We start from the raw sequence: 23,805 nt of genomic DNA, 5'->3' as shown, positions 1-23,805 counted from the left end.
AAACTTTGATTTGATTTGATATAGTGAAGAATATGGTGGTGTACACACACAGTAACATGTGCATACTTGTTAGTACACGTTCCTGAACCAGCAGAGTTACTATCAAACTGACACTCCTCACAGGTTCCACCCTCTCTCTCTGCCTTCACTTTGGGAACCCAACCCAGTATTCTTCCACTAGGTCAACATCAGATCCAGTCCCTGCCCTGAGCTTGTTTCTGGCCCTAGACTACTACTTACTCATTGCTCTATTATCTACGGGTACAATTCAATAAGGGAAGCCTGTTTATTGCCGTGAGAATCACCTTTGCAACATAAGTAAGAGCTCTGCAGATCTTGAGCAATGATGGTACGTTTTGGTGTGTTATCTTGGCACAGATAAAGAGAGGTGTGGTGTCACAATACTACAGAGGAGTTATTTTCCTATGTTTCCTATGTATGGTTTATTTTGATAATTATAGGTATTGTGGTAGATTACATAACTAGTACAACCAAACATTCCCAATACATCTAATTTACTCTCATGTCGACTGACATTTTTGTGGCTGTACCTCAAATGCTGTTGAAGAACAATGCTCAGCGTTTTGGGGAAATGTGTCGTTAAGTACAAATAGTCACGCAGCGTAGCAAACGTTGAAGCGAACTGAATGCACCCCAGGTGTGCCATTGGGTTACATGTTTCTTTTTGCTTTCTCCTTGTATTCGGCGACCTCTAGCGCATGAGAAGAGAACGGCAGGCAACACCTGGAGTATCCTGCAGGTGGCACCAAATATCGTGGTCATGTCAAGTACGGGGCGGGAGCAATGCCCTGATTGGGTCAACTCGAGTCCCTCAAAAGCTGGCAAAACATAGCTGCGAGTTAGCTAGCCAATTACAGGCTAACGGGGAAAATGGCTTAGCGTGGACCCCCCACATCACATCGACAATCATATAGCTGTTCTTTTTTTGTTTGTTGATACATATGATTTACGTTTTTAGTATACCTTGCAAACCTCCTTGATTCATGCAAACTCTCGTTTGTTGGATTTAGCAGGCTCACTCGAACATCTTTTGACACCAAAACGGCTCAGCTCAACCGGTGCAGGTACAGCAGGTTTGTTATGTTCCGCTAACTAACCCAACGACTCTTTTGAAAATGCATCGATATAACATCAAATTATCTATTGGCTTGCATGATAAATTATATAAATACATGTGTGTGTTTTAGTTATATATTATTATAAATTCATGTGTATTAAAGTTGTACTTTTGATAATTAGCTAATGACAAATAGCAAGAAGAAGCTGGACTTATCTTTTAACTGTAAACGTTGGCGGCATTCAATGAAACTGAACGAGTGTGGGGGCTGTTTGTGCCGCTAGCCTGTAATTTGTCAGCCTTTGAGGCTTCGGTCGTTATTTTAGGATATTTCTTTATTCATCGTGGCGGTATTATTGGTGCTAATCATGGGAGCTTGCTAGTTAATTGGTCTAGGCAGAAAATACATTTTACCCCAGTCTATATGGCCTTGGCTTTACTGGCAAACAAACGCTGCTATGATCAAATTGAATTGATTAGCTATCCCCCCCCCCGACGATTAGCTCGTAGTTTGGTTGTTCGGATGATTTGATTACAAGCTCATCAACTGCTAATCTCACAACAGTCCAGCTAATAATGAGCCATTTTACGCAACGCGGTGACAACCCCCCCCCCCCCACTGTTTTCAACCATGATCTGTACCTCGCTGAGCGTCTGTACCCAAGGTCTGATGGTTTGTTGTTCCTTGGGCAAGCTGCTGATCGAAACATTCTCTTCCTCTAGCAGACCGGGAGAGACATGGTAGTTCCGCACAGCTCCAGTGCGGTGCAACCAGCAGACAATGACTGTGCGGAGGGTCTTGTGAAGCCCTCCCAGCCGAGCTACGAGGAGGAGCAGGAGCTAGCAGGGGTGGAGTTGGAGGAGGTACGTAAGCTCCAGGAACTCATTCGAAGACTCGAGGTCCAGAATCAAACACTCCGAAACAGGGGAGGCAGTAAGAATCTACATCTCAGAGGGACCACCACAAACAACATTAACCTCACAACCAGTACCAACATCAATGAGATAATCTCCTCCTGTGAAGGAGTGATCAACAACAACAACTCCTCTCTCAGGTTGGGGAGCAGTGAACTAGGGTGCAGCAGTAGTGACATGGAGCTGTCCCCTCCTCAGGACAGCAGTAGTGACTTGGAGCTGTCCCCTCCTCAGGACAGTAATAGCAGTGAGGATATGTCCCAGCTCCCTGTAGTTAACCTGGAAGAGGAGGATGGTGGACTGTGTGCAGGCTTTCTGACCCTGCCGTGCGGGAACGGACCAGGACCGGCGCAGACCCAGGGGCAAAGCACAACCCCAGAGAGTCCCTCTCTGGACAGCTATGAGTCTGAGACCCTGGCGGAGAGCGACTCGGGATTGGACCCGTTGGCCCTGGATGAAGTGGATGTTCTGGACCTATGGGAGGACCTTGCAGAGGTGGATGACGAGGACAGCTGGTAGGTACCGTGGTGATAGGAGAGAGAATGGCTGCGTGTGAAATTGCACCCAGTTTCCTGTTTAGCGAATGCTGTACTTTTGACCAGGGCCTCTCAGATCTCTCATCCAGTAGTGAACTGTGTAGCAAACAGAGCCTTTCAGATGCAGACAGAGTTCTCTGCACACTGTCTGGAAGGTCGCGTATGTTTTTATTCGCTATGCTTGGATCATAAAGGGTCTTGGTCCGCCTTTGGCGTGTCTGTGTTTTAGTCTCCTGTCCCTTCCTTTCTGCTATACCTGCAGATACTGCACTCTGTGCTCTGTCGTGAAACAACTGTTCAGATGAAACTCATTCCTAGCAGACATTCTGATCACTGCAGACGACCGAGGAACTCACGTAGACGAACATTCACTAGTCTGTAGCCCACATGTTGGAGTGGCGACATCTGTTTACCACTGTCTCTAGGGGTCAGCTTGATGTCATACTGTGTTCACACTCAGGATGATGGAAGGCCCTATAGCCAGATGAGTCATTATGGTTCTGTTGAACCTTTCACTCTGAGAAGTAGAGAGACTATGACCGCAACTTATTTTTTTGTCATACAAAAGTGTACATTTGACCTGGCATACGTCCCAAATGGCATCCTGTTCCCTGTAGTGCACTACTTTTGACCAGAGCCCTATGGGCCCTAGTGCACTAGGTAGGGAATAAGACACTGTTTGGGACGTAGACCTAGGTTGGAGGTGGGTCTCTGCAGTGGCAGTTGGCCTGGTTTCAGTGATATGTAACAACCAGAGGAAACCGTGCAGAAAATAGGCAGATTTTATGCAGCAGAGCTAGTTAGCCACAGCAGCCTTTCAATGGAAATATCTGAGTGCTGCTTCTGCTTTGGAAATGCTCGGCTTTGTGGGCTATATAAAATGGGCTGTGACAGGCAGTCCCTCTGATCACCGAATCTGTGATTTGGAGAGAGAAAAGAGGGGGTAGTGTGGAGAGAAAGGATGTATAGTGACTGAGAGGGAGACTGAAATGGAAAGAGAGAGGGAGCACCTTGCTCTAGAGGGAGCACCTTGCTCTAGAGGGGGAGGGGCCACTGTTACCACTGGGTTAGGGGCCACTGTTACCACTGGGTTAGGGGCCACTGTTACCACTGGGTTAGGGGCAGCCAGCCACCGTGATTTACTCAGTGCAGTGCTGATGTGAATACCCAGAGACGGAAGGAAGCTAGAGGCTTGAGCTCAGAGCCAGAACTGGCACAGCACAACTTGGCCTCTCAATGGTCAAGGACACATGGGTCCTATTCAATAGGCACCAAATAAAATGGACTGAAACCGGGACTACCTAAACGTGTCCAATAAGAAAGGCTTGTGTTTTCTGTTTTTAAAGCATTTTGCTACTGTGGGCACTCATAGATACAGCCATAGGCACTCATAGATACAGCCATAGGCACTCATAGATACAGCCATAGGCACTCATAGATACAGCCATAGGCACTCATAGATACAGCCATAGGCACTCATAGGTACAGCCATAGGCACTCATAGGTACAGCCATAGGCACTCATAGGTACAGCCATAGGCACTCATAGGTACAGCCATAGGCACTCATAGGTACAGCCATAGGCACTCATAGGTACAGCCATAGGCACTCATAGGTACAGCCATAGGCACTCATAGGTACAGCCATAGGCACTCATAGGTACAGCCATAGGCACTCATAGGTACAGCCATAGGCACTCATAGGTACAGCCATAGGCACTCATAGGTACAGCCATAGGCACTCATAGGTACAGCCATAGGCACTCATAGGTACAGCCATAGGCACTCATAGGTACAGCCATAGGCACTCATAGGTACAGCCATAGGCACTCATAGGTACAGCCATAGGCACTCATAGGTACAGCCATAGGCACTCATAGGTACAGCCATAGGCACTCATAGGTACAGCCATAGGCACTCATAGGTACAGCCATAGGCACTCATAGGTACAGCCATAGATACAGCCATAGGCCCTCATAGATACAGCCATAGGCCCTCATAGATACAGCCATAGATACAGCCATAGGCACTCATAGGTACAGCCATAGATACAGCCATAGGCACTCGTAGGTACAGCCATAGGCACTCGTAGGTACAGCCATAGGCACTCGTAGGTACAGCCATAGGCACTCGTAGGTACAGCCATAGGCACTCGTAGGTACAGCCATAGGCACTCGTAGGTACAGCCATAGGCACTCGTAGGTACAGCCATAGGCACTCGTAGGTACAGCCATAGGCACTCGTAGGTACAGCCATAGGCACTCGTAGGTACAGCCATAGGCACTCGTAGGTACAGCCATAGATACAGCCATAGGCCCTCATAGATACAGCCATAGGCACTCGTAGATACAGCCATAGGCACTCGTAGGTACAGCCATAGGCACTCGTAGGTACAGCCATAGGCACTCGTAGGTACAGCCATAGGCACTCGTAGGTACAGCCATAGGCACTCGTAGGTACAGCCATAGGCACTCGTAGGTACAGCCATAGGCACTCGTAGGTACAGCCATAGGCACTCGTAGGTACAGCCATAGGCACTCGTAGGTACAGCCATAGGCACTCGTAGGTACAGCCATAGGTACAGCCATAGGCCCTCATAGGTACAGCCATAGGCCCTCATAGATACAGCCATAGGCCCTCATAGATACAGCCATAGACCCTCCAATGGCATGACTTAACTTATTGCTTCTTGGCAAAGTTCAAAAGGACACACACAGTTACTTATGTTCCCCTGTTAAACTGTGATGGTCCAAGGCTGCAGTCAATACAGCATTTTCCACAGCCAGAGAAGTGGAAACTATGGATGCGAGATATATCGGTGAACATATTGGAATCGGACAATGTTAGCTAAAAATGCCAACATCGGTATTGGCCTCTATTGGCCGTCCAGTTTAACGCCCCAGTGTGCAAAACTGATGTCAAAGCTGACACGCATAGCTATATAACGTAGGTACATGACGTAATGACTCCACGTAAAATTTTGCGCTAAACGTGCAACACAGCATTCCTAACCTTGCCCATGTTTGCTTTCGCCGACTGGTCAACCACCAGTACAAACTACCAGGTGCGCTATTTGTCAGATGTTGCCCTACCGGAGTTACACAGTAATAGTCCCTGCTATTAGCTTCACGACATGCATACTATGGAACGTCGTTTGGGTCTTTGCCTGTCTAATAAGATACAGTAGCACTGTCAAAGCTGTACAAAAGTCTGCAAACACCAGCCTCAAACTCTGTTTACAATAATACCGCATTGGTAATAAAGTATCATTTGTTTGACTGCAACTTCTGAGGTAGCTAGCTTTAGCTTAGTACCTAGCTAGCACCAATACAACCAGCCTGAAAACAATGTCCAGTAGAACAGGAAGTCATTTTCATTATTCTTTCAATGATTTAGGAATCCTTGTGAGTAAGTATTTAGCTAGGTTGCCTATTAAAATTGAACTTCAAAAAAAAAAAATAGCTAGCCAACTACTTAACCCTGTTGACCAAAGCTAACGTTATAAGCAGCCAGCTAGCTTAATCTGGCTAGTGAGGCTCGACTGCACGGGGTTATGTGTTGTGATGCTAGCCACAATAAGGATTAGGCACAATAGTGGAATTTCCGGTTTGCCTTCAAAATAAAAGTATGTCATTGTAATGCAAATGAATACAAATGGTAGTATTATGCTATTATTTTATTTTGAAGGCTAACAGCAAAGGCCACTTGTGACTAATCCTTATTGTGGCTACCTTCACATTGATCAGTCCGACCACAATTAACCAAATAAGAACTCTCTTATAAATTAGGGTTATTTTTATGACACCTAGCTATATAGTTAGCTAGCGAACTATAGCTACTGAAACAGATGTTGTTATTTGACGTGTATCTTTTTTGACACACAAAGACCCAAATGGGGTTCCATAGCAATCCTGGTTGAGAATGAAACGACTGAACCAAACAGCACAGCAAGTAAGGCGAAAGAAATCGGTTTTGATGATGTTTTACTGGTAATGGGGACATGCGTAAATGTCAACAAAATAACTTTTGTGTGTGTAACCTTTTATTTAACTCGGCAAGTCAGTTAAGATCAAATTCTTATTTACAATGACAGCCCTGACGACACTGGGCCAATTGTGCCCCGTACTATAGGACTCCCAATCACAACCGGATGTGGTACAGCCTGGATTCAAACCAGGGACTGTAGTAACGCCTCTTGCACTGAGATGCAGTACCTTAGACCGCTGCGTCCGTTTGTGTGATAACTATTTAACTGTACTAGAATGCTTAAAAAGCCACTAAAATTGTAAATATTGGATATTGGTATCGGCCAAAAATGACATATCGGTGCATCACTAGTGGAAACAAGGCGTTAGTTGTCCTCTGTTTATCCCACATGCAGAGCTCCTCGTTCAGTCGCTACTGCTGGCAAAGTCCTGGAAGTCAGTACCATATTTTGCATCATTCAAATGAATGTCAGCCCTGTACTGTTACTGTGTGTCTAGTCTGGGTTCTTCTGTTGTGGAGAAGCTTGGCTTGTTTACCAGAATTTAATTAACACAATTGGATTACCTCAATGTTTGTAATGGCAGACTGCTAATTCCCAAATAATCCATTTTAATTTAATTTTCCCTCTGTACACCACAAGGTTCATCATGGCCTGTGGGTTGTGTGTTTGCCAAGTCCAGGGTGTTTTTTTAAAACCCATTATGCGTTTGTTTATCCGTCCCATTTTGTACAGTATTGTCTGACGCAAACAAACGGGCACCATGTTGCATTCCTGGTAGCTACTTTAGCAGCTGATCTGTGGATTAACAATCCAAAGCAGCAAGGCCTTGTTCTCTCTACCACACCATTAACCAGTCTGTATGAGGCCTTGTTCTCTCTACCACACCATTAACCAGTCTGCATGAGGCCTTGTTCTCTCTACCACACCATTAACCAGTCTGCATGAGGCCTTGTTCTCTCTACCACACCATTAACCAGTCTGTATGAGGCCTTGTTCTCTCTACCACACCATTAACCAGTCTGCATGAGGCCTTGTTCTCTCTACCACACCATTAACCAGTCTGCATGAGGCCTTGTTCTCTCTACCACACCATTAACCAGTCTGCATGAGGCCTTGTTCTCTCTACCACACCATTAACCAGTCTGCATGAGGCCTTGTTCTCTCTACCACACCATTAACCAGTCTGCATGAGGCCTTGTTCTCTCTACCACACCATTAACCAGTCTGCATGAGGCCTTGTTCTCTCTACCACACCATTAACCAGTCTGCATGAGGCCTTGTTCTCTCTACCACACCATTAACCAGTCTGCATGAGGCCTTGTTCTCTCTACCACAACATTAACCAGTCTGTATGAGGCCTTGTTCTCTCTACCACACCATTAACCAGTCTGTATGAGGCCTTGTTCTCTCTACCACAACATTAACCAGTCTGTATGAGGCCTTGTTCTCTCTACCACACCATTAACCAGTCTGCATGAGGCCTTGTTCTCTCTACCACACCATTAACCAGTCTGCATGAGGCCTTGTTCTCTCTACCACACCATTAACCAGTCTGTATGAGGCCTTGTTCTCTCTACCACACCATTAACCAGTCTGTATGAGGTCTTGTTCTCTCTACCACATCAATAACCAGTCTGCATGAGGCCCAGGAGGTTCTCACTACCACAACATTCAATAAATAATCCGCCCAGGCATGGACCCCAAGCTGCTTTGGGCTGGAGTCTAGGGCTCAGGGTTACATCCCAAATGTACTATATAGGGTGCCATTTGGGCCAGGTGGATGCTGTTGGGGGCTAAACTGCTTTGGGGAGGACTTAGGCAGCATGTGATCCATCATAGACCTTCTGCTACTTAAAACATTTACTGGGAGGTTTGGAGAAATCTGAGTAATCTGAGGCTTGAAGTAACCCCGTTGGGCAGGGACCCTGAAGTAACCCCGTTGGGCAGGGACCCTGAAGTAACCCCGTTGGGCAGGGACCCTGAAGTAACCCCGTTGGGCAGGGACCCTGAAGTAACCCCGTTGGGTGATGGCGCGAGAGCTTTGTTTTGCGTGCAGGTGATGGCGTGCCTGACGGTATATCTATCTCTATGTAAAATCCCAAATGGTCCATTTACCAAATCATCTGCCCTTAGTGCCTCTACACTTGCAACTGTAGCTCTGAGTATCAAATGATCTCACTGTTAAACAACTGGCCAAGCTAACTGGGCCTAGTCGTTAGCATCAGCCACTGCCAGTCAGCTATCCAATTGCTGGTAAATGGTTCCAGGATCAAGTTGTCTGACTTTTTAGAGCCCCGACTGACTACTCTAACAGCTGTCCTGTATGTGAGTGACATGGATCATTTCTTTCTGTGTTCAGTGGTCCCAGTGGAATAGAGGGGTTGTGTTTGTCAAATGGGAAAATTATTACTCAAAAACCAGTTAGCACAGCCAGGTGTATGTGTCGCGGCTCAACGCATTCGGCATGTGACCCGGATCAAACGACCTAACGGACTTGGCAGTCCCTCAACTCAAAACACTCACCGCTACTTAGCTAGACTTCACATGTACTCTAGAAACGGACAAAGCATTGCAAGACTATCAGGCTGATCACTGATGTTAAATATAGACATCAGTTGAGATCATCACGTGAGGAGGTTATGTAGTAGACTAGGCATATTGTCTACAGTAGGCAAGACGTGGTGTCAGTGGACAACTCAGGCAGTAGAAGGTAATGCATAGTGATCGCTGGGAGTGGACAGTACAGTAGAAGGTAATGCATAGTGATGGCTGGGTGAGGACAGTACAGTAGAAAGTCATGCATAGTGATGGCTGGGTGAGGACAGTACAGTAGAAGGTAATGCGTAGTGATGGCTGGGTGAGGACAGTACAGTAGAAGGTAATGCATAGTGATGGCTGGGAGAGTACAGAAGGTAATGCGTAGTGAGGACATTACATGTAGAAGGTAATGCATAGTGATGGCTGGGAGAAGACAGTACAGTAGAAAGTCATGCATACTGATGGCTGGGTGAGGACAGTACAGTAGAAGGTAATGCATAGTGATGGCTGGGTGAGGACAGTACAGTAGAAGGTAATGCGTAGTGATGGCTGGGTGAGGACAGTACAGTAGAAGGTAATTCGTAGTGATGGCTGGGTGAGGACAGTACAGTAGAAGGTAATGCGTAGTGATGGCTGGGTGAGGACAGTACAGTAGAAGGTAATTCGTAGTGATGGCTGGGAGAGGACAGTGGAAGGTAATGCGTAGTGATGGCTGGGTGAGGACAGTACAGTAGAAAGTCATGCATACTGATGGCTGGGAGAGTACAGTAGAAGGTAATGCGTAGTGATGGCTGGGTGAGGACAGTACAGTAGAGCCCTCATTAGGAGATTGCTGTTTGGGGTTTTAGGCTGGGTTTCTGTACAGCACTTTGAGAGATCAGCTGTACGAAGGGCTATATAAATAAATTTGATTTGAACACACAGCACTGCAACTACTGGACTGTGGTTGTGGATTGTGGTTATTGCCTGGGAATATGGTGATAGGCTAGAATGGGCAGAACTAAATGGGTTGGAATGGGCTGTGTGGTTACTGTCTAGGATTGAATAATTGGATGGGTTTTGGTCAAAAGACTGGCCTGACTGTACTTCAAGTGTACTGTGTCCCGATCCTCCCGCTACACTGTGTCCCGATCCTCCCGCTACACTGTGTCCCGATCCTCCCGCTACACTGTGTCCCTATCCTCCCGCTACACTGTGTCCCTATCCTCCCGCTACACTGTGTCCCGATCCTCCCGCTACACTGTGCCCCGATCCTCCCGCTACACTGTGTCCTGTGGCTTATGTTTGCAACCAAGACATGCTGCTCTATGTTGGAACAAGTTGAGTATTTTCTAGGAATAAACTCCCGGTAAACGGTAATGTTCACACCTACAATCCCATACCTCTTTCACTCCACGGGGAGTTGTGTGTAGCAAGGTGTTGTTCCCTCCTCCAAGAGGCATATGTAACAGCTAGCCTATTTCTAGTAGTAGATGATTAGTGTCATGAAGGATACTGAGTTTGTTCCTGTGTGTGGTTGTGTTCCACCATGGTTAAACGACGAAGGCGTCTTGTAGGCCTTCCCACATACTAAAGGTTATTAAATACATACCTCACAGGCCAGCGAACCATTTAATACTGTGTTCTTATTTCACTGTTCTGCTGTTTGCTTGGCTGCAGACAGGCTGGATAAACAGGCTTTGAGGCTTTGCAAAATGTAAATTGCCTCTCCCTCTCTCCATCCACTGCCACCTCACTTTCTCATCTGCTTCCTTTCATCACTCCCTGCCTCTTTATCTAACACATTGCTCTCCTCTCTGTTTTCCATCCCCATCTGCCTGCCTCATCTCTTCTCTCTCTGTCTCTGCAGGTTGTATGTCTCCCCTATGAAGCAGGTAGTTGCTGAGCCCAGGCCTGAGTCTCCTCTGAAGTGGTGTCGGAAGGTTCTGGACCACCCCAGCCCAGAGACGGAGGTGGCCTGTCGCACCCTGCTCAACCGTCTCGACCAGAGTATGCACCTACCTCGTAACCTTTATAATTACCTTACGATGACTATATAACAACCCTAAAGTAACTATACCGTAGTAACCTTACACTAACATGTACAATAACCTTAGTATCCTATAACTTAATAATAATCATACATTTTGGTAGCCATAAACATAACTGTATAATAACCATACAATAACATAACTGTAAAGGAATCCTTCTGTACAATAACCTTGTAATAACCAACAGCCTGTCCTACACCCAATAACCTCACAACAAGCAATAAACTAATACAGAAAATAGAGTTTGTCACTGACCACCAGTGAATGCAGTCATAGCGCAGTATCTGGCAATAACCAGTATGGCCTCCTATCCAATAACTGTTATGACTAGAACTACTGTTCCCTGAAGGAGGGAAACTAAGTACACCATACTATGGGGAGTTGCACTCTCACCACTTCAGTCAAAGGATTGACAATCACTCCTGACATGGTCAATGAAGTCTGCGCCTCGCTGGAAGCCCCGCGTTTCACAAGTGATAAGCGTGAGACTCGGATTCATTACTTCAATTTCATACCGCTCTTCACTGAGCCCAGGAACAGGCGATGTAGGGCCAATGTTGTTTCCTGTCCTTCAGGGAACAGTAGTTCGTCATAACGTTACATTGCCTTTGTCAGTCAACCACATACTATGGGGAAGTTTAATCATGCCCCAAATCGACCCCCAATGGATACTAAGTTAAATGGCCCATGGCAGACCACCCAGACCTGACCGCATTCGATGCGTCAGTCTGGGTATTGCGTGCTACCGGTTGACTTTCCCCTGTCCCAGCAGTCAGCACCTTGTGGGCCTCACTGAGAGCTGTAACAAGCTAGAAAACCCCACAGAAAGTGTGTGGTGATGCCCAACTCGCCGTGGCAGAAATATCTCCTATAGTCAACCCGTGAAAAGACGCCACCAGACCCCTGGTGGAGTGGGCACTAGGTAACCCTTGCTGCTATATGCCAGGGAGATGCAATCCAGTGGGAGAGACACTGCCGCGAGCTGGATTAGCCAAAACAGACAAAGCTGGGCACATAACCGGATATCCCGGGGCCATTCTATGTATGTGAACACAGAGCATGCAACCTCTGTTGCTCTTCAGAAGCAGAAGGAGGAGGTGAAAAGGGAAATGGTTCAAAGTCCTTTATCTTGGCACCAGAGCTCAAACTCTTGCCACTTACACGCATAGAATGAATGGTAGCAATGACATTCAGAGGTAAACCCCTAGCCATCAGATTGGGCCTCTCGGGCAATAGAAACCAAATCTCTGGCCTCTTGTACCAAACCGGTCCATGCGCCTGGGACGACTGGTCCCTGTGCAACTGGAGTCGCCACGGGTCCCTGCCTAAAAGGTGACTGATCTCTGTGAACCAAAGCTGCCTGGGCCAACTGGGATACACACAAATATATGATTAGCCCTCCCAGCGCTTCCTCTCTAACGTGGATCAGAACCACTGGTGGCAACGCGTAAAGGAGGATCCAAGGCCACTGGTGTGCCAGGGATAGTTAAGTGTGCCTGTAACTCGAGCCCCAGGAATGGAATGTGCTGCTATGGGGTTCGACGGCTCTTTTTCTGATTTTACAATAACACGTAGACCTGAACATGGGACATCAGCCTGGATGTATGTAACCGCTTGTTACCTTGACTCCTCTGCTATCAGCCAATCATCTAGAGAGGCCCATACCCTCAGCCCCTGGCCCCTCATGGGTGCCAGAGCTGCCTCCACCACCTTTTGCAAAGACGAGGTGAGAGGGACAAGCCGAATGGGAGTACCAACAACTCATAGGCCTCGTAATGGATTCTCGGGAACCTTCTGTGGGTACATGAAGGTATGCATCCTTTAGGTTGAGGGTGGCGAACCAGTTGCTGAGAAGCACCAATCGGAACAGCCGTTGCTTTGTGAGCATATTGAATTTGCAAACTCAGATGTTTGCTCAGGTCACGCATGTCTAGAATGGGGCGTAACCCCCTGTCCCTTTTCGGAACCAGGAAATACCAGCGATTGTGCATCTGTAAAACATTTGTGAGGATTTTGGGTGACAAGCAAAGTTTCTTTAGCCTCCAGAGGTTGAAGAGGCGCTGTTGCGCCTTCACCACGCTGTCTGTGTGGGTGGACCATTTCAGTTTGTCTGATGTGTACGCCGAGAAACTTTCAACCTTCTCCATTACTGTCTCGTCGATGTGGATAGGGGGGTGCTCCCTCTGCTGTTGCCCGAAGTCCACGATCATCTCCTTTTGTTTGGTTGACGTTGAGTGAGGTTATTTTCCTGACACCACACTCCGAGGGCCCTCACCTCCTCCCTGTTGTCCATCTCGTCGTTGTTGGTATTCAAGCCTACCACTAGTGCCATCTGCAAACTAATGATTGAGTTTGAGGCGTGCATAGCCACGCAGTCATGGGAGAACAGGGAGTACAGGAGAAGGCTGAGGACGCACACTTGTGGGGCCCCAGTGTTGGGGATCAGCGGGGTGGAGATGTTGTTTCCTACCCTCACCACTTGGGGGCGGCCCGTCAAAGTCCAGGACCCATTTGCACAGGGTGGGGTCGAGACCCAGGGTCTCGAGCTTAATGACGAGTTTGGAGGGTACTATGGTGTTAAATGCTGAGCTGTAATCAATGAACATCATTCTTGCGTTGGTGTTGCTCTTGTCCAGATGAGTTAGTGCAGTGATTGCGTCGTCTGTGGACCTATTGGGGCGGTAAGCAAATTAGTGGGACTAGGGTGGAGGTGAAATGGTCCTTGACTAGTCTCTCAAAGCACTTCCGAAGTGAGTGACTAACGCTTAGCTAGTTAGTTCATCTTGCAGAGTGAATAGCTACACTGTTTGTATTCGGGCATGTTTCCGGTCGCCTTGCCATGATTAAAATCAGTGGTTCGCGCTTTCAGTTTTGCGCGAAGGCTGCCATCAATCCACGGTTTCTGGTTGGGTTAGGTTTTAATAGTCACCGTGGGTACAACATCACCGATGCACTTGCTAATAAACTCGCTCAACAGATCAGCATCCGACAAGCGACAGTGCTTTTTAGGGATCGTAGGATTTGCATTCGCCACCCCCTTTTAGCCAACGGTGCTAGGTCGTCAGCTAGCTTGCCATCCACCGGAGGCGTGTGCAGCAGTCCTGCCCCCTCCATCCCTTCCAGATCCTGAAGGGGCCACACCCATGCAGCATCAGCATAGCTGAATGCGGGTTGGACCAGGTTGTGGCACAGTTTTCTGAACGATATGTTGGATACTAGGTTTTCTCCTGCTACTCCCATAACTGTCCTGTTACCTGAGAAATCGCCAGCCGAACGTGGGCCTTGTATCTAACCAGCCACCTCACGATCTCCCCGTTGGAATGCTAGTTATACTTGTTCCGACCACAGCCCCAAGTCTCTCTCCGCTTCCTACACCTCGGTCCCAGCCGAGGTACCGGTATCCAGGAACGAGACGTTGCCATCGGTAACTCCAAGTTTCCTCGAGTGCTACATATCTTTCCAGGGAGTGTGGATGCATTACATGGCAATATGCACACAGAATGGTTTGAGCCTATGGCCCTGGTCAAAAGTAGTGCACTTAACAGGGAATGGGGTGCTATATGGGACACAGGCAAAGTTGTTGACCGAGCAATTGTCATGGTCAATTTCAGTGGAACTTTGCTACAGTTTATCTATCCTCCCAAGCCTCTGTAGTCTTGTTTACTGCTCGTTTTGTGTGTAGGGCTCTAAAATAGAGATCACAAGATAATTTTCTGGTGATCCAAGATGTAACAAAAGTTGTTTTGTTGATCATGAGAGATTCTATAAAAAAGGATTGGTTGTATTGAGGATAGATTGACCGCAGCTGGAGCTTTTGATAAGAAGGCCCAGGTCTATGCATCAGCACATGGCTACTTATGGCATATGTGGTCTAATCAATCATATGTGGTCTTTGATATTTATAGAGTCTGACTGCTTCTGGTGCACTGACACTGCTGTCAAGTTGTCCTCAAATACATCCACTCCTCATGTAGACAGTGTCCTCAAATACATCCACCCCTCATGTAGACAGTGTCCTCAAATACATCCACCCCTCATGTAGACAGTGTCCTCAAATACATCCACCCCTAATGTAGACAGTCTATCTCGTAATTTTGACAAAACAATTTTATGATGAATTACCTTGCCCTGGGTCAGATAGTCTTATAGCACCAGAACACAGCTGTCTGTGTTAGGGCATGAAACTACCCACTTTAGAAGGGAAATGTTAACATGCACACCACTGTGCTACTTTCATGTGTGATACAGGAGACTACGGCTCCAGAGTTTACTCCTACACTCACTGTATTACATCACCTACCCACTGGCAGCGGGAGAATCTAGAAAGTCATTCACTAGGCTATAACCTACCCCCGTAGTTATCAGTCATGTTATAGAAGTGTGATATTGGACAGTTTCACCCTGCTAAACTTGTGTTGTTGTGGCCCATTGGCTCAATGACTGACCGAGCCAATTGTAGACATTGAATAGCAAACAATACTGCTTCCTGGATGAAGGTGGCCCATTTGGCACCTGCAATGAGTCTGAATGGAGGTAGTAGCTGACAATGTTTCTGTGTGAAGTCAGTAAAAATATAGACACCAATGGGGCCGACTAGAATGAAGGTAGTGTCAAACAGTGTATATCAGCAAACAATGACGATGAAGTAAGAGAACATTATATAGAACCCATTGCCCTAGGAATGAATGTCCTGTCACAGCCTCCATAGTTAGCTCTTATGTAAGTATTGATTTAGGACAGTAAGTTCTAAAAGCTGTTGGAAAACGAATGCCTCTAGTCTCACAGCTCAAATTGAACCAGCCACGGCCATTTAGAAACTCAGAAAGTCGTACTTTCTCTCTGATCAGGAATGACTTTTTAAAGTTCTTGTTCACTTCAGACTCGGTATCTACAGAACGGTAACGGAATCCTGAACACATACTCGCTCCCACCCCAAGGTTGGTTTTTTGCCTACAAGGCACGAATGTTGGCCAAAAAAGTCTTAAACATGCTCTAGTGAAGTAGTCTTTTGGCACGATACAGGCCTCAAACTGTGCCTTGACTCTGTTTTATGTAACTGTGAGTCTCCTCCTGTGTTACTTTTTAGCATCTCGCTGGAGGAGCATCTACAGCAGCTCTGGTCAGATGGGGGAGGCTGGCTCCTCTGGCTCCGGCCTCCTCTCTCCTGGGCACCACAACAAATCCACTAACAAAACCCTACTGGCCAGTGGTGGCTCAGGTATGCATGATTTTAACATACCACATGCTTTACATTCAGCTCCTCTCTGGGTTTTTTTGTGTTGGTGGAACTCAAGATAAAGTAGTATCAGATTTTTGAAACTTGAATTCTCAAACTTTTCCTGTTGGGAAAGCAATAGCCCATGTATAAACATGTTAACTTCCCAATGTGTGGGTGGTGCTATATAAACCAACACAATGCTTATGTTATTATTATGAACACAGACTGTAAATAACACTCCTTTGAATGAAGTAGGTGAATGTTTTGCTTGCTGGTGACCCCTCCTAATCCCATCTGTTACATAACCAAACACCCTGGATGCTGTTGTTGCCTCTCTGTCAGTTTGAATGAAGTGTGTGTGTGTGTGTGTGTGTGTCAGACGATGGCCCTGCTGATGCCTAGTAGACACCTCATGCTTCCAGCTATCCTCAGCGCTGTGTCTAGACTAATCCAGTAGGACAGACAGGGAAGTCAGGACTTCTAAAATCTCTCCTCTCATAATGCAGGCATGATCCAGAAACCTTGTTACTGGACCAGCCCTCAGTCTAAGATTGGAGAGTAATACAGATAGACTACTGTATAGCTTGGTATGGATGATGTATAGTTGCATGTCCTTTCCTTGCATGGTTTTCAGGTTGTATTATAGTCCTTATTTTTATCTCAAGGGGAAGTTGTGTGTGTGATCTAAATCACGGTTGTGTTATTGTAATTTCAGGCTACGTGAGTGTGCACTCTGCTCTGAGTTCCCAGTCGTCTGTAGACAGTGAGCTGAGTACCTCAGACGACTCCATCACCATGGGTTACAAGCTACAGGACCTCACTGACGTCCAGATCATGGCCCGCCTACAGGAAGAGAGTGAGTGGTGTTGTCTAGAATAATGACTCCCGTGATCATGGCCCGCCTACAGGAAGAGAGTGAGTGGTGTTGTCTAGAATAATGACTCCCGTGATCATGGCCCGCCTACAGGAAGAGAGTGAGTGGTGTTGTCTAGAATAATGACTCCCGTGATCATGGCCCGCCTACAGGAAGAGAGTGAGTGGTGTTGTCTAGAATAATGACTCCGTGATCATGGCCCGCCTACAGGAAGAGAGTGAGTGGTGTTGTCTAGAATAATGACTCCGTGATCATGGCCCGCCTACAGGAAGAGAGTGAGTGGTGTTGTCTAGAATAATGACTCTGTGATCATGGCCCGCCTACAGGAAGAGAGTGATTGGTGTTGTCTAGAATAATGACTCTGTGATCATGGCCCGCCTACAGGAAGAGAGTGAGTGGTGTTGTCTAGAATACTGTTTTACCAAAGTCTAAAGGGTTACATCATTGTTGTTGTCAATATGCTGAGAATATAGTAGACTGAGAATATGCCGACTCTTTGTGGTAGTGCATGCTTAGGGCAGGACTGTGTTTGTAATGTGTGGGTGGGTGTGTGTGTCCATGTCTTTCAGGGTTATTGTCCATGTAGATACTAGATATACACTTAAGTGATAGTGCCTGAGAAGCCAGTGTTACCCATGCCAATATATCCTCCAAACACTGGCTTCGAGGGCATTATCACCTTTATACAACAGGTTACCAACACATTCAAATAATGATTGACATTTTCATTCAACTTTAAAAGTGCTGAATTTCTTCATACAATTTCATCCTCCCACAAGATATAGTCCTGACGCACAGCTAGGGTTGCTAGCTAGCTAGTTAGCTAGCTATCTAAGGCTAATTTACAGTCACATCAAACAGTGCAGCCAGAATAACAACAAAGTAGCTGCATTTGTTTGTTCTCCAGTGCCATTTATTTGGATACATCCATAACATGTTAGCTAATGATGCGCAAATTCACTTGGTTTGGAAAAATGTGCTCTCTCGTCAGGACACTGTTGTACGAGAGCTAGTCAACAACACAGCTAACACAGTAACTTCAAACTGAAGCTGGAAAGACTGCAAACTAGCTGCACTTCCTTTTGTTTGACCTGATTTCTATTGATGGTTCTTTGTATACAGTGTTCAGACCCACTGACTTTTTCCACATTTTGTTATGTTACAGCCTTATTCTAAATCCTAAACAATCTACACAATACCTCATAATGACAAATTTATTTACATAAATATTCAGACCCTTTGCTATGCCCTGCCTTTTCTAAAGTCTTCGAAAGCCAAGTCAATAAACAGATCACCGACCATTTCGAAACCCACCGTTCCTTCTCCACTGTGCAATCTGGTTTCCGAGCTGGACATGGGTGCACCTCAGTCACGCTCAAGGTCCTAAACGATATCATAACCACCATCGATAAGACAGTGCTGTGCAGCCGTCTTCATCGACCTGGCCAAGGCTTTCGACTCTGTCAATCACTGCATTCTTATTGGCAGACTCAACAGCCTTGGTTTCTTAAATGACTGCCTCGCCTGGTTCACCAACTACTTCTCAGACATGGTTCAGGGTGTCAAATTGGAGGGCCTGTTGTCCGGACACTGGCAATCTCTATGGGGGTGCCACAGGGCTCAATTATCGGGCCGACTCCTCTCTGTATATATCAAGGAAGTCGCTCTTGCTGCGGGTGATTCCCTGGTGGGCAACCAACTTTACGGTGTATTACCACAACCAACTGGAGTGTGGACCTCAGTTCATCTTTCAATCACCCACGTGGGTATATGCTCCAAAAAAACGCTCTTGCTGCGGGTCATTCTTTGATCCATCTCTACACAGATGACATCATTCTGTATACATCTGGCCCTTCTTTGGACACTGTTAACAAACCTCAAAATTAGCTTCAATGCCATGCAACACTCCTTCCGTGGCCTCAAACTGCTTTTAAATGCTAGTAAAACTAAGTGCTTGCTCTTCAACCGATTTGCTGCCCGCATCACTACTCTGGACGGTTCTGACCTAGAATATGTGGACAACTACAAATTTTGTGTCTGGTTAGACTGTAAACTTTCCTTCTAGACTCACATTAAGCATCTCCAATCCAAAATTAAATCTAGAATCGGCTTCATATTTCGCAACAAAGCTTCCTTCACTCATGCTGACAAACATACCCTTGTAAAACTGACTATCCTACCTATCCTTGACTTTGGCGATGTCATGTACAAAATAGCCCCCAACACTCTACTCAGAAAAGTGGATGTAGTCTATCACAGTGCCATCCGTTTTGTCACCAAAGCCCCATATACTACCCACCACTGCGACCTGTATGCTCTCGCTGGCTGGCCCTCACTACATATCCATTGCCAAACCCACTGGCTCCAGGTCATCTATATGTCTTTGCTAGGTAAAGCCCGTCTTATCTCAGCTCACTGGTCACCATAGCAACACCCACCCATAGCACACGCTCCAGCGGGTATATTGCACTGATCATCCCCAAAGCCAACTCCCCCTTTGGCCACCTTTCCTTCCAGTTCTCTGCTGCCAATGACTGGAAGGAATTGCAAAAATCACTGAAGCTGGAAACTCATAACTCCCTCTCACTTCAAGCATAAGCTGTCAGAGCAGCTTAGTGATCACTGTACCTGTACACAGCCTGTAAATAACACACCTGACTACCTCATCCCCATATTACTACTTACTCTCTTGCTCTTTTGCACCCCGGTATCTCTACTTGCACATCTATCACCCCAGTATTAATGTTAAATTGTAATTATTTTTGCCTCTATGGCCTATTTATTGCCTACCTCCCTACTCTTCTACATTTGCACAACTTTCTATTTTTCTGTTGTGTTTTGACTAAGTTTGTTTGTAACTCTGTGTCGAACTGCTTTGCTTTATCTTGGCCAGGTCACAGTTGTAAATGAGAACTTGTTCTCAACTGGCCTACCTAGTTAAATAAAGGTGAAATAAATAAAAAATCTTAAATGGAAGAAGTTTGGAACCACAAACTCTTCCTAGAGCTGGCCACCCAGCCAAACTGAGCAATCAGGGGAGAAGGGCCTTGGTCAGGGAGGTAGTAAAATACAGTAGACCCTTGTTCATTCATGTGTATGTCCTCACCTGTGGCAGGGTCTAACTCTCTCCCCTCTCAGGTCTGAGACAGGACTATGCCTCCAGCTCTGCCTCAGTGTCTCGTCGTAGTTCCTCTGCCTCCCTCCAGTCTCTACGTCGGGGTGGGACCTACAGCGACCAGGAGTTTGATACCTACAGCCTGGAGGATGAGGAGGATGAGTGCTGCTCTCTGCCCCAGCGACGCCTCCGCTACTCCCCCTCTCCCCTGAGCTCGCCCCGCTGCCTCTCCCCCTCCACGGGTTTGCAGGGCCAGGCAGAGTACAGCAGGCTGGGGGCCCCCCGACAACGTGTTCCACGGCGATCGTTACAGGGGCCCGGGCCCGAGCTGCTAAAGTTCGCCAAGACCGAGGGTAGGAGACTGGAGAGTGTTACTGTATCGCACACAAACCGAACACATAGCAGTACAGTCAGAACTACAGGGAATTCAGTTAATGTACTCTCTATTGTTTGAGGACGTGACTTATAAATGGATTAGTGCTATAGAACAGTGTTTCCAAAACTCCGTCCTTGGGGCCCCCACTAGGTATTTGTCATAGTCCTACACAGCTATTTCAAGTAACCAACTCATCATGAAGCTTTTTTTTACTTGAATTAGCTGTGTAGTGCTAGGGCAAAACCCAAAATATGCACCATGGGAGGGCCCCTGGACCAACTTTGATAGATCCTGCTATAGAATGCAGTTTTCGTTTGGTCTTTCTCCAACTTTAGCCATTTGTGTGTGGTTCCAGAAGAGGTGAGGCACAGCATGCCTAACCTGGCCCCCCGCACCAGCCTGCGTTCCCTGGAGGCGGTCAGGAACAGTCGCAGCATGGAGGCTAACCTCCAGAGCTCTGGTAACCGTATATCCCACCTGCACCCCCTCCCCCCCCTCCCCTCAGGTAACCCTTACCTACACCTGCCCCACTTCCCCCTCCCCCCCCTCAGGTAACCCTTACCTACACCTCTGATAACCCTTACCTACACCTCCTCCCCCCACCCCCCCCCCACTCCTCAGGTAACCCTTACCTACACCTGCCCCACTTCCCCCCCCCCACTCCTCAGGTAACCCTTACCTACACCTGCCCCACTTCCCCCCCCCCCCCTCTGGTAACCCTTACCTACACCTGCCCCACTTCCCCCCCCCCCCACTCCTCAGGTAACCCTTACCTACACCTCCCCCCCCCCTCTGGTAACCCTTACCTACACCTGCCCCCCTTCCCCCCACCCCCCTCTGGTAACCCTTACCTACACCTGCCCCCCCCCCCACCCTCTGGTAACCCTTACCTACACCTGTAACCCCCCACCCCCCCACTCCTCAGGTAACCCTTACCTACACCTGCCCCACTTCCCCCTCCCCCCCCCCCCCTCCCCCCCCCTCAGGTAACCCTTACCTACACCTGCCCCACTCCTCAGGTAAACATTGTCCGTCTACCCAACAGCAGATAAATCAGACCTACTCACAACTTCACCACAGTTCCACTAATATTATTCTGGGTACAGGCATCTAGTCTACAACTCCTCCCTCGGTACTGTCCCTCCCTCCCTGGTTATACACCACAGTTCCACTAATAGTCCTCTGGGTACAGGCATCTAGTCTACAACTCCTCCCTCGGTACTGTCCCTCCCTCCCTGGTTATACACCACAGTTCCACTAATAGTCCTCTGGGTACAGGCATCTAGTCTACAACTCCTCCCTCGGTACTGTCCCTCCCTCCCTGGTTATACACCACAGTTCCACTAATAGTCCTCTGGGTAAAAGCATCTAGTCTACAACTTTTTGCTGACATAATTCCTGATGTCATGTATACAGAGAATGTGCTCTTCTCTCATGTATTGTACTGTCATCAGAGCATTGACATATGAACATGAAATAAGTGAAAGACCATATGTAAACTTTTTGAGTGTACTACTTTGCAGTGTGTGGATAGTGCTCTCCTAAACCCCTCTCGTCATGCCCATCACCCCCAGGTATGTCATCCAGTCAGATGCGAGGCAGTGGCCAGTCCCATCTGTCCATGCGGGTCCCTGTCAAAGCCATGGGCTCCATGCCGGGGGCCCGCCAGCCCTACAGGGGCCTGCCTGTAGTCCAGAGTGGACCCAATGGAGGGGTACGGAGGGTCCAGTCCACAGGGCCTGCCAATGGGGGAGCCTACACAGCCGGGAGAGCCTCTACTGGGGGTGGGAGGCAAGCAGCAGCCCCATCCTCAAGGAGTAGACTGGCCCATCCACATAGAAGGTGATTATTTGCTTGATTGATTTAGAAATACACATTCAGTATTATGACTTGGGATGATTACTCAAAGTGAGTTGATACGAGTGTGAATTTCAATAGTCATTCCGTTGGTTAAACGTGATTACTCCTTATCAGTGGAGGGCACAAACCATTTGAATGGCTCTCTTACAAGTATCAAGACTTATGTCATTTTTGTCTTTGTTCGTTAGGTCTATGGGGATGACTAGAACGAATGGCCCAATTTCAAATGAGTCGTGGCGAGATGGCTGTTACTGAGGCAACAAGGGAACTTCCTCCACCTCTCTCCTTTACCTCACGTTTTTATATAAACACCAACTTAATTGCCTCTGAACGTACCCCTGTAGGCAACACCAACTTGTCTCTGACCATACCGCTAGCCTATGAACATACCTCTGTAGGCTGGACCACTGTAGATGAACAGAGCTTCCCTTGCATGCAGAACCCTATTACCCCACGGATACACTGGAGACTGGACCTGGACAGAGCTTCCCTGGCATGGAGAACCCGATCACCCCACGGATACACTGGAGACGGGACCTGGACAGAGCTTCCCTGGCATGGAGAACCCGATCACCCCACAGATACACTGGAGACTGGACAGAGCTTCCCTGGCATGGAGAACCCGATCACCCCACGGATACACTGGAGACTGGACAGAGCTTCCCTGGCATGGAGAACCCGATCACCCCACAGATACACTGGAGACGGGAACTGGACAGAGCTTCCCTGGCATGGAGAACCCGATCACCACACAGATACACTGGAGACGGGAACTGGATAGAGCTTCCCTGGCATGGAGAACCCGATCACCCCACAGATACACTGGAGACGGGAACTGGACAGAGCTTCCCTGGCATGGAGAACCCGATCACCACACAGATACACTGGAGACGGGAACTGATCACCACACAGATGGAGAGAACTTAGAGCTTCCCTGGCATGGAGAACCCGATCACCACACAGATACACTGGAGAACCCGATCACCACACAGATACACTGGAGGGAACTGGATAGATCACCCCACAGATACACTGGAGACGGGAACTGGACAGAGCTTCCCTGGCATGATCACCACACAGATACACTGGAACGGGAACCGAGCTTCCCTGGCATGGAGAACCCGATCACCCCACAGATACACTGGAGACGGGAACTGGACAGAGCTTCCCTGGCATGGAGAACCCGATCACCACACAGATACACTGGAGACAGGACCTGGACAGAGCTTCTAGAGTACAGAAGATGTTTTATAACATTCCAATTCCAGTCTATATTTTA

The 23,805-nt window shown here is 47.5% G+C and overlaps 1 protein-coding gene across 4 annotated transcripts; it reads left to right on the top strand.

Moving 5' to 3' along the window:
• The first annotated feature begins 257 nt into the window (after positions 1–257).
• LOC135545524 (SLAIN motif-containing protein-like) lies at positions 258–23,420 on the top strand. Of its 4 annotated transcripts, none has more exons than XM_064973178.1 (9): positions 258–349; positions 1,802–2,508; positions 10,903–11,042; positions 16,170–16,301; positions 17,017–17,157; positions 20,314–20,643; positions 21,025–21,126; positions 22,241–22,508; positions 22,715–23,420. In XM_064973178.1, the coding sequence occupies exons 1-9, from the start codon at positions 344–346 to the stop codon at positions 22,779–22,781; spliced, it is 1,893 nt and encodes a 630-aa protein (XP_064829250.1). In that variant the 5' UTR covers positions 258–343; the 3' UTR covers positions 22,782–23,420. The 4 variants fall into 4 exon arrangements, with proteins under 4 accessions (XP_064829250.1, XP_064829249.1, XP_064829252.1 ...); XM_064973177.1 differs by having other exon boundaries at positions 259–349; positions 21,022–21,126; XM_064973180.1 differs by lacking the exon at positions 258–349 and adding an exon at positions 791–1,085 and having other exon boundaries at positions 21,022–21,126.
• Positions 23,421–23,805: the final 385 nt, after the last annotated feature.

The sequence above is a fragment of the Oncorhynchus masou genome, chromosome 9, assembly GCF_036934945.1.
Source record: "Oncorhynchus masou masou isolate Uvic2021 chromosome 9, UVic_Omas_1.1, whole genome shotgun sequence".
NCBI classification, from domain to species: domain Eukaryota; kingdom Metazoa; phylum Chordata; class Actinopteri; order Salmoniformes; family Salmonidae; genus Oncorhynchus; species Oncorhynchus masou.
This window is presented reverse-complemented; position numbering and strand designations above follow the sequence as displayed.

Coding starts and splice junctions, on each gene's coding strand:
- LOC135545524 (XM_064973177.1), top strand. Junction 2,509..10,902: donor GTGGATGACGAGGACAGCTG/GTAGGTACCGTG, acceptor CTGTCTCTGCAG/GTTGTATGTCTCCCCTATGA. Junction 17,158..20,313: donor GGCCCGCCTACAGGAAGAGA/GTGAGTGGTGTT, acceptor CTCCCCTCTCAG/GTCTGAGACAGGACTATGCC.